The sequence below is a fragment of the Artemia franciscana genome, chromosome 18, assembly GCF_032884065.1.
Source record: "Artemia franciscana chromosome 18, ASM3288406v1, whole genome shotgun sequence".
Classification (NCBI taxonomy): Eukaryota; Metazoa; Arthropoda; class Branchiopoda; order Anostraca; family Artemiidae; genus Artemia; species Artemia franciscana.
This window is the reverse complement of record NC_088880.1, coordinates 6,666,021-6,677,869: the sequence shown is the minus strand read 5'-3', so window position 1 is coordinate 6,677,869 and position 11,849 is coordinate 6,666,021. Positions and strand designations below refer to the sequence as shown.

Sequence of the window (11,849 nt, the reverse complement as noted above, 5' to 3'; positions counted from 1 at the left end):
ATTTTGAAATTTTCCCAGGGGACTTCATTGGACAATTTGCTTTGTTTTTTATTATCAATTTAAAAACTTTTCCCGCAAAACAAGCTTTTCAAAGAAAATTAAAGAGCTCCATTAAAAAAAAAATGAGCAGAGATAGTCAAACAATCTTCCAATCCTAAAACTACCAAATATCACAATAACCAAGTCAAACTCAAAACAAGCAAAAATTAAAATCAGTAGGGTTGAAATCCCCCATCCCCTCCCAAGAACTCAACATGATTCGTACTTTACTGAAAAGAAAATTCATTTTAAATATCTTCACTTTTTTGACTTCAATAAATAAAAAATTATTAAGACTTTAAGGAATATATACCAGTATAAGTATATTAAACTGACAATCCACTGTCATTTAACCACTTAAAAATCATGGTATTTCAGGAGGTTTGAACTTAAAGACCCTATTTTTTTTTTTTTTTTTTTTTTTTTTTTTTTTTTTTTTTTTTTTTTTTTTTTTATCAATTTCAAAACAACAAACCATTCACCAATTCTCTCTGGAGAAAGGATCAACTTATATTTGCTTGAGAGGCGACTCGAATCTTTTGTCCTTTCAACTCAAATGGCTTTTTCGAATTACTCACCATTATTTGAACCAAGTCGTCATTAAAATAAACATAAGAGCACATTAAGAGAAGCCATTTATTTCATAAAACAAATATAAAACACTTCATAGGATAACTTATATCAAATACAGTATCATAAAGCTAAAATACTTAGTTTTATATCCTATTGTTTCTCTTTGCAAAATAAAATGTTTACACCTAGGAACCAAACACTAAACTAATTCCACAAAATATGTTATTAAACTCCATTTGGATCAGGGACGTACAAGGAAATCCGATTTTTTTTTCTGGGAATTTCTTATTCAAATTATCAAAAAAATTTGTTATTTTTTATCTCTGCCTCCGCCAAAAAATCTAGCCTACGTGCTCGATAGGGATAAGTTAATATTATACATGGCATGTAGTGCTATAAGGCTTAAAGTTCTTCATTTTATATTATGCTGTTTACAGTTACAAAACATTAAACCAAGGAGTTAGGAACCATATATTTGGCTAATCCTGCCAAATATGCTATTCGACTTTTAATTTGGCTATTTCAACTCCATAGGGATAATTTATTATCCTACTTGGACACAGGAAGGTCATTGGAAGGGGAGAGGGGGGAGGCGTAATTTTGAAAAAATAGTTTTTTTTATATTTTCGGTAAAAAATACCTATTTTGGTATTTTAATCAAAAAAGTTAAACTTTCAGTGTACAGTTTATTATGTCAAAAACATTTTCATTTCAAAATCGACTACACAATAACAGCTGATAGAGCCGCAAGTGAAAGGTCACAACACTAGGGAAACCATTTCACAGAAATTTAGAAGGTGAGACCCGGGTACACAGGCATACATTTTTTTTCAGGGGGGAGAGGAAAACAACAAAATTTTATCTGATAATTTGAATAGGAAGTGCCAAGAAATTTAAGAAAACTTAAGGTTTCGGAGGAAAGGTGGGGGGGCAGACCCCAAGGCCACACCCTGCACACTTCCATGATAAGACGTCATACGATAGAGCCTACAAGGCATTTTTTAAAATATAGAGAGAGCCAAGGATCCCTTAAGCTAAAACGGTAAGTATGAGTAAAAAAAAGAAGAATAAAACTCCAAATAATGTAAATAAACCTAATAAACAGAATATCGGATCACCCACAAGGCAGGGGAACAAATACAAAAATTTCAATTTTACAAGGAAAATAAAATTAATTACACCAATTTTTTCCCAAAAGCAAAAAGTCATAAGACTGAGTCTGCTTTACGATATAGCCAGGGGTGCAAATTCCTGAAAATGTAACAGAGGGATTTTTTTCCATTTTCAAAATGAAAAGACACAAAAAATATTCAACAAAATCGTGGAGGGGCAAATTTGCTTTTTTTCTGTTTCTTTCAACGAAAATACAAAAGGCGTGTTTTTCAAAACCTACAGAGGGAGGGGTAATTTACCCGCATCAAATTGGTACTGCTGAACTTAATATACTTGCAAGTTCAACAAACTTGTAAACCCGCAGAAAAAAGTGCATGAAATAGCACACATCAACCTCGTACGTGATTCTCAACTGAAATCCAACCTAAAAATGTCCTTATTTGTCACATTATCGAACAGATGTGGTAACATATTAAAAATAATATAGAAAAATTTATAATTCACTAAAAGAAGGTCACTATCATAAGTTCACTTTACTAGAATAAGTTCACAGCACATAATTAATAAAGTATTCAACATACCAATTCCTAGGTATTGAAAGTTATACTTCAATATTGGTACATGTCCTTGTAAAAGGTCCCAAACTAATTCCACCCTAACCCGTAAGGGTAAGCTTTTAATTCTTCGAAGAAGTAATCAACCTCCCACGTCCAATAATCAGTTACAATTATTGAATTTGTGTCGCAAAGCACTTATTGTCAAAGTACTATCACATTTTTTTTGCATAAATCAATAAGCTGCAATTCGTCCTTGCATCTTAATCCTTACAAAATCCTTGCTGTATGTCATGACAAGCTGTTTTTTAATTTATAGGTTCTATGTGCAGGCCGTAAATTGCGGGGGGGGGGGGTCCTCTATATTTTTTGCTTACCCGTCCCAGTTATTACAAAATACCTTTGCTTGGTATTTTCACTGAGAAATTAAATAAAAAAGAACAAAACTGCACCACCTTCCTAGATTTGGAAGATTTTTTGGAAAAATAAATTTTGCCCCCCCCCCCGTTTTAGTTAATTGGCACCACTGTATATGGGTTTTGCATTTTATTATTATTTTTTAAAGAAATTAATTTTGCTGCCCAAACCGCGCTCAATTAAGCACACTAATTGTACTTAATTAATTGGTTATTGTAATAAGCTCTGCTGAGCGTGGAGAATATTCGTAACTATATAAACAAGAGAAGAAATGCCATCAAAAATTATGTCGGGAAATTAACTCAAGTGGTTTCCCACTCGCCATCCATCAGTATAATAAACTTTGGTTTAGGAAGAGGTTGTCCTTTCACAAAAAGGGATAGCCCGAGGAACATATCCTTCTACAGCAGTAGTTTGTTATTGGCTCGCCAAGAGCAATTAAAACATTTCAAAATTATTTTTAAACATCTTTTATTAAATTTTGACAAGAAAAAGGGAGAAAGGACGAGAGAGAGAGAGAGAGAGAGAGAGAGAGAGAGAGAGAGAGAGAGAGAGAGAGAGAGAGAGAGAGAGAGAGAGAGAGAGAGAGAGAGAGAGAGAGGGAGAGAGGAGAGGAGAGAGAGAGAAGAGAGAGAGAGAGAGAAGAGAGAGAGAGAGAAAGAGAGAGAGAGAGAGAGAGAGAGAGAGAGAGAGAGAGAGAGAAAGAGAAAGAGAAAGGGGAAAGAGAAAGAGAAAGGGAGGGATGGCGAAAGAGGGAGCGAGAGGATGTTTATCAGAGTGGTATCAGGGACTATGCTTCAGGGGGGGGGGGGGGCAATACGAAAAATGTCTTTTAATTCTAACTATACAATTAGACAAATGCAATTTTTTTTTTAACATTTCTGGTCCTCCGAATTTCAGTCCAAACTAAAAATTAGGCTATGGGTCTCAATTTGTTGTATTCAAAGAAACAGGGCGTAATTCTGAAACAAATCGCTATTTATGTCATTTTTAAGAAAGCAGAGATGCTCTCTGAAAGACTACACAGAATGACAGCGTTCAAAACTCCAAGAAAAAGGACCAGACACGTACACAGAGGGAGGGGAGTCAGTTTCAATTGAGGGACGTATGCATGGGGGAGGGGGCTCAGGGCCACCACCCAAAATTACTAATTTTCTTTAATTCATGGGCATATATTGTTCAAATTATCAGCATTTATTTTCTTACTATTCACCTCCTAGGAATTTTTTTTACTATTATCCCCGTACCCCCCAAAAAACCCGAGTACGTGCCTGCTTAGGGCCCGAACTACCCAAGAAATTTCAATACATTTTACGTATTTACTAATATTATTCATTTTGATTGACATCTTTTGCGTTTTTTTGGAGTTCCGACCCCCCCCCCCCCCCCCAACAGACGAAAAAATATTGGGTACCTTCCTGAAAAGAATTAACATAATCTTTATGGCCATCGTTTTTTTAAACAACTTGAATAGTTTTGTTCTTCCACGCCTCTTCCCCTTCGACTGAAAAAAGGTAGCTACTACTTAAATTCCTACAGCTCTTTTATTAAAATTCTATCTTATCAAAATCAAAAGATTTATATAAAAACTACCTAATAGTATAAAGTAAATATAATCTATTAATTTCACTATAAAAATACCTTACACTGACAGGGGGTGGGGGATAAAATTCCTTCAGCCGAAGAGATACTAGAAATTAAATCCTCTCTTGATATTGATAGGAAGAACCGCTCACGAGCATTAGGCCCTAAAAACCGCACTACTGAAACTTTTCGGAGCCCCTTTCCCTGAAAAAGGAGATCCACTGACATTTTGCTACAAGCTTGAATACTTTTGTTCCTCCACGCCCCTTCCCCTTCAATAGAAAAAAATAACTATTATTTAAATTCCCACAGCTCACATAATAAATATATCTCCTGAGGCAAAAAGAAATAAAAAAGAATATAAGAAAAAAGAAATAAGAAAAGACGAAGTCCGAAAACAAAATTCCTCAGGAAAATGACACTATTGCTTAGAGAGCCATTTAAAACTGGTAACTACTTTCATTTATTTAATATGTAGGCATTATTGTAAATATTATTGATATTAACTATTGTTAGCTACTATAATTGGTATCAAGCATTATTGTAATATAAGAATATATATTCAAAAGGCCAACAAGAATCAATACAAAAGTAAAAAAAAATCTTAAAGGAACAATTGCACTTAAAAAAGATGTCAATATGATATAGCTGTGCAAAAAGCATCGAACCCCTGAAAGAAGACAGAAGCAGGGTTCCAAAAAAGTATTTTTAATTAACAAAACTACCTAATTAGTAACCCATCGTTAACAATTAGTTTTAAATAATTGGTAATATTATCAATTATTATTAATGACATTATTCATAATAATATATTATTAATTATGAATAATGTATTAACAAAGATACCTACATTTATTTATGGAAAATATTAAATGTCTGTCCCCTTTATAGGCTGAATTGTTACAAGCTTGACCACCAAATTAATATGCAGTTAATTATTTAAAAAATCGACTGATCCTAGTGCAAAAGGCGTCTAATCCATAAGCATCCTCCATGATAAATTGACCGAACTCAAATAATCCAAACTCAAAATGGAGCATTTGACATTTTTGGCCAAACTGAAATTCATACAAAATTCGGCACCCTCAAATAATTATATTTCTTTGTCAAAAAGTGTGTTCTAAATCCACTAGTTTAGTTTATGGTGTTAATCACTGTATTTTTTGGAGCTAATCAAATTGTTCCTTAAGCTTATGCCAGAAAGAGGAACAAAATAAAACCACCAATTACCCATTGTTGCATTTACCTATTATTGTGACGTAAAATTTTGAATCAGTCAAAAGAACAAAAGACAAACCTATATGGTTTTTGTGTGTGAAATTTTAAGACTGTTAAACGAATGAACAACTTTTTCACGAATGAAAAACTATTTTACAAGTAGACCCTCTGTATTTGTATTGCTATATTTGATGATTGTGGCCGCTGTCTTTAAACCCCAATTTTTTCATCCTAGTAAATGGATGCTTTCTGCACAACTATACAAGCTAATGGCGGTTAAATCAGAAGCAAATTCCTTGAATGATAGGATAAAACAATATATAGACTTGTAATTCTTTCTCTTGGGGGCAACAATTGGGAAGGGGGATTTTAGAATTTCAAAAGCAATTTTTTCGATTTGTATCGAAAAGTCCCCTCCCCCTCTGATTTTGAAAAGTATATTTTTTCTTTTATCATTAAAACAAAAACGAAAAAATATTTGCCCTCCCCTAATATTTCTTTCATTTGGCCTTTAATATTGCTGTCAACTCGGATGAGATCCAATCAAACTAGCATGTCAGTAATAACCCAAGGAACACATCAATATTAAAATTTCGATCATTAATATCACAAAATAAGACATTGAAAGACTGCCAGCATATACATGCCTCAATAAAGAGGCTCCTGATTAACTTCAGCTTCAGTACGGACCTCAACTACAACCTCTCGAACAATATCCTCCTTAATCATAGACAAATTTGAGCCTCTGCTATGTCTAGTACGTGTTTTCCAATACTCTTTTGGAGTTAGTGCACCTGTAATAAGATGAGATATGCAAATGATTGGTTCAAAGAATGGACCAATAAGAAGGCATGGGGATAGAAGGGGAATTAGAAAAGGGGATATGGAAAATCAATCATTTTTGACAGATGATTTCCAAGGGAGTTTTATTCGATTCCCTCCCTTTTTCCATCATTAAGAGGAAATGCAATAAGCAGTATTATATTTTTCTGTATAATACGAAAGGTAGGGGAAATAAAAATTAGATTTGATTTTCATTCTTTCTTTATCCATAAGAAAGAAAATAGGTCATGGTAAGAGACATTTAGTCATTATATCCATACCAGAATATTCAAGGAGAAAGTAATTGATATCAATGAAAATAAAGATGTACTACAGAGATACATTCACACAAGGCAGACAAGGGGAGGGAGAATCCCCCTCATAAGACTAATGTAAAGAACTTCTTCAGGATGATCAGAACATTAAAGTCTAAAGGTTACCTGAAACCTGAGCCAATTTGGCTTACACATATGTTTTATAAATTATAATATTAAATTAGAATATGCATAAGACATAGGCATACCTATAAATGTAAAACATGGTTTTAAATATTTTGTTTATACAGTTTAGACGGCTAAATAAATCAAGCATTTTGATACTTGTTCTCAGATAACTTTGTGTTTCCTAAAATTCTTTACTTATAAATTATATATGATATTGTTTGATCTGTGAAATGACGTCCCTATCCTTTAGGCATCAATGTCTCGACCTCTTAGCATGAAGAAAATCAAAATTGTCACGACTCCATTATAGGTACATAATGTCACAAAGAAAAAATACGCAGAAATATTTTTATACTGCCATACATTAAATTAATGTCGCAGTTAAAACCGTAGATGCATAGCCAAGACTTATAGAAGGGGAATCAGGAGTTTTTACAGGGCAATAGTTTTTTTGACTTAAAGCGATGAGTATTTTTTACTAATAGTTGGTAGAAATGTGTCCAAGTGTCTACAGTTTCTGCAAAAAATTGGCTGCACCTTCTGAGGTCATTTAGGGATATCTCTCTAATTTCCCTTATCTATGATACTGGCATCTCATTGCTTTCTTACATTAAACATTTCAAATGAATAATTTTCAAAATTGAAACTTTCAGTGAAACATGTAAAAAAAAAAAAAAAAAAAAAATAGAGCAGACATTGTTTGTGAAGGAAAGGGTAGAAACACCAAATAACAAGAGATGAACAAGTCTGATAAACTACCATGTAACAGAATTTTGGAAATAATTCTTATTTTTATTTTCAATTTTCCCAAATATTGTCAAAGTACGGGAACATAAAAGTTAGCAGCTTTAAAATTAGTCAACAATAATAATAATAATAATAAAAAGAAAAAGAAAAAATGGACACAATTATAAGAGTACTAAAATAAATAAATATATATAAATAGTACATATATATATATATATATATATATATATATATAATATATATATATATATATATATATACATACATATATATATATATATATGTATATATATATATATATATATATATATATATATATATATATATATATATATATATATATATATATATATATATATATATATATATATATATATAAAACTAATCAAAACATTAAGAATAAAGAAATAGCAACTACTATAATTAGTAACTTATTATAGTACAAGGTCACGTGATTGCAACAAAACTGTACACGCTCCTCCTTTCATCCCTACTAATCCTTTCTTCCTCCTTCTTGAAATTTTTTACTTCCTGTAAATATTTTCTCAAAACCTTTTCATCACCTCATTTCAGATCGTTCTGATTTTCGTCTGCATCCATCTAACTTAAGGAGACTTTTTAGTAGGTTATGGGCGATCATACCTCAAAGTTGTTCTAACTATTTTAAACTTTCATTAAATTACAAATAGTGGGGTCGAACTACAATCAGACAGTTCGTGGTAACGAACTGTAGTAAGGAGCGATCCGGCTCAATAGTAACCAAAACTCTAAAAAATTGAATTTTGATATCAATAGCTACATCAGAAGAATCGCATTTTAATGCTGGTTTTAAATATATAAGTTTCATCAAGTTTAGTCTTACCCATCAAAAGTTACGAGCCTGAGAAAATTTGCCTTATTTAGGAAAATAGGGGGAAACACCCCTTAAAAATCATAGGATCTTAACGAAAATGACATCATCAGATTCAGCGTATCAGAGAACCCTACTGTAGAAGTTTCAAGCTCCTATCTACAAAAATGTGGAATTTTGTATTTTTTGCCAGAAGACAAATCACGGGTGCGTGTTTATTTGTTTGTTTTTTTTCTGTTTTTTTTTTTTCCCAGGGGTCATCGTATCGACCAAGTGGTCCTAGAATGTTGCAAGAGGGCTCATTCTAACCGAAATGAAAAGTTCTAGTGCCCTTTTTAAGTGACCAAAAAAATTGGAGGTCATCTAGGCCCCCCCACGCACAAAACGAACAGAAATTACTCCGTATATGAAATGGGTTGTTCCCTCCGCAATCCCTCGCTCTTTACGCTAAAGTTTGACTCTTTGCCACAATTCTGCTTTTTAATACAATTAAAAGCTTTAGTGTAAAGAGCGAGGGATTGCGGAGGGACAACCCATTTCATATACGGAGTAATTTCTGTTCGTTTTAAGTTTTAATGTCGCTCCTTACTTTCAGTTAAAAAAACTAGTTTTTTCTATGTAATTTTCATATAGCTTAATGATCGGCATACTATGGCTCAAATGAGTACCAAAGACAAGACTGGAAGTCTGAAACCCATTTTTGCTGAGGTAGCTTCAGCTGGCCAATCAGAGGGGCGGTGGCACTCTATTAGAGACATACACAGGTCCACATCTTGATGAATAGGAGCGTAGTAGGATTTTCCACAGAAGGAGGATGGGTTTACGTATATTTTTAGGCCCAAATTTTCCAGTATATCTTTGGAAAACCTTCAGTTTAATCTTGGGAGAATACATCTAGCCTACGGCAATCTTAAGACTATAAAAATCGACATGCTATGACCGCCAGGGCCATATCCAGAGGAGGGGGTAGTTGTCATCCGTTTGATTTTGACAGAATACAAGTTTGTCTTTCACCGTATCTGTAGGTTAGGACTATTTAACCATTTCTGATTTTTTTTTTTTTTTTTTTTTTTTTTTTTTTTTTTTTTTTTTTTTAGCTAAAATGATTCGAATGGGCAAGTGAAGAATGCCATATCTGCTGCAAATTGTTCAAGTAACAGAGGAAGAATTTGAATGGTACCTTTTAGGTTACCATTAGTTGCCGTGAAGGGCGATATGGTAATCTATGGTAATCTTCCTAGGGTATATAATTTTGCTTTAATTTTTGACTTGCCACTTTTTCATTTTTGTAGACATAAACCCTGTTAGATTCTACTGGTCATGATGATTTCTCCGAGTATTTTTCATATCACCCCATGATTTGAGTTCATACCGGCGTAAGCCAGGTTAGTTTCTAGGGCGATAGTAATCCGAGATGCTTAATAATCTTTCCATTGTTTAAGATATTTTCTTTATTTATGGCAACCGACTTATTCAAGGCATTGAATTGAGGTTTTATCATGCTTTATTTTCAAAGGTGAATCACGCAGCGAGGAGGTTTCAATACATTCTGAAATACCGCAAACAAGAAAAAATTTTGTCAATTAGGTGACTTAGAATTGAATATACCACAAGGAAACAAACAGAAAAAAGGCCAATTGCACCAACTTGTCCACGGGAAGTATTTCTAAACGACGGAAAGTCAACACAAGGACAATATATATTCAACATAGAAGCAGTGGCTGGTGGAATAAACGGTAGTGTGACTCACGCTCAAATTCAAGAGCTTTTCCACAGTTGGTTTAAATTGTCTATCACAGAAAGTCTTACGAAATATGAAATAGACATTGGCAAGATCTTGGAAAATATACATTATGAATAATTCATGAATAACGCAAAGTTTGAGTATAGAATAGCCAATGACGCAGGCAAAAACATCGACGTGAATGGGACAGTAGAGGCATGAGTCACAGTTGACGGTGATTGGTGCATTAGAAGTTATGGCAATAGATGCGCCACGCCGTCTGGTTGTGGGATTTTTAATAGGTTTACATTCTAAAAAGATTTTAAATAGCTGAGATCTGAAATAAATTAACTGCTACATTTATATGAAGCATCAGGAGCATCGAAGCATCAGGAACATCGAAGCATCAGGAGCATCGAAGCATCAGAAGCATCGAAGCATCAGGAACATCCAAGTATCAGGAGCATCGAAGCATCAGGAGGATCGAAGAATCAGGAGAATCAAAGTATCAGGAGCATCGAAGCATCAGGAGGATCGAAGAATCAGGAGAATCGAAGCATCTGGAGCATCGAAACATCACAAGCATTCAAGCATCAGGAAGGCATCATGAGCATCAAAGCATCAGAAGAATCGAGACATCTGGAGCATCGAAGCACCAGGAGCATCGAAGCATCAGGAGCGTTGAAGCATCAGGAAAAGGAAAAAAACATCCCATCCAAAGCACAATTGGTTGATGAACTGACAGCGTCCAATTTCGTAGATGTAACAGCGTCAATCTTATATTTTAGTAGAGGCCCTTCAAGCTATTCTAACTATGAGCTTCCTAAAATACAATGGATCTGATGCTGATGGTGATGCTGACACCCATTTATATATTAGAACTGAAATGCCATGCGGTATGCATACGTTATGTATTGAAAAAATAGGGTGCCAACCAAGTATGCTAGTGCTTACAAAAGGCACAAGTGTCTCAAAAACACGAGGAAAAAACAAAACCCTGAATGCAGAAAGTATCTTAGTGCTGCAAAAATAAAGAAAATGTGCAATTTTGCAAGAAAATTAATTACACGCGCAATCGAAGAAGGAAAAGACATCAATGACCCTGTCAGTGAACACATTATTGTACTCTTCCGGGGTGATTATAGAGAATGCCCAGAATGCTACAAATTGGTGGGATAAATCGTCGAATCAAAAAGAAAACAAACGATGTCCCAGGCCAGGCACGTATGGAGTAATTTTTTTCAGGGGGGGGGGCAAACCTTCGCAACAGCAGAAATAAAGTAGCACTTTTTTTTATTTATTAACTAAATAAATGCAAAAATCACGTATATCGGAAAATACAGATTAACTTTGATCTGTAGTATTGTAGCGGATGGGGGGGGGGGGAAGAAGACTGAAGCCTCAAAAGCATGTTTTAGGCTCAGGTTATGTTCATAGCGATTTAGAACTAGCGATTAATCTTTTATATCCCACTGAAAGGGAGATTTTAGGGTAAGCGGTGCAATATGGGTGCTGTGGGGGTTAGTTCTATTGCAAAAACGTTGATTAAAATGAAAAATGATAGTTTCCCAAAATTGGTCCATTAAAAATTATTATTCAAGGATAACTCTATTTTGCTGTGGAAAGCAAACTCTCTTTACAAAAAAAAAAAAAAAAAAAATAACAGTACAACCGCTAATTACTTCAAAGAGGGTAAAAATTTATGGGGGAATTAAACATTTTAAAATTGGTTTTGGGGGGTGGGTGGGCAGGCCCAAATCCCCCCC

General features: G+C 34.0%; 1 protein-coding gene across 4 annotated transcripts in view; it reads right to left on the bottom strand.

The window, feature by feature from the left end:
* Positions 1-3,345: 3,345 nt before the first annotated feature.
* The window catches only part of LOC136038546 (uncharacterized), a 49,612-nt gene continuing 41,108 nt past the window's right edge, over positions 3,346-11,849 (bottom strand). For all 4 annotated transcript variants that reach the window (XM_065721704.1, XM_065721705.1, XM_065721706.1 and 1 more), the window contains one exon: positions 3,346-6,292. In XM_065721704.1, the coding sequence (XP_065577776.1) occupies positions 6,147-6,292 (146 nt within the window). In that variant the 3' untranslated portion in view covers positions 3,346-6,146. The remainder of the gene's footprint in view (positions 6,293-11,849) is intronic.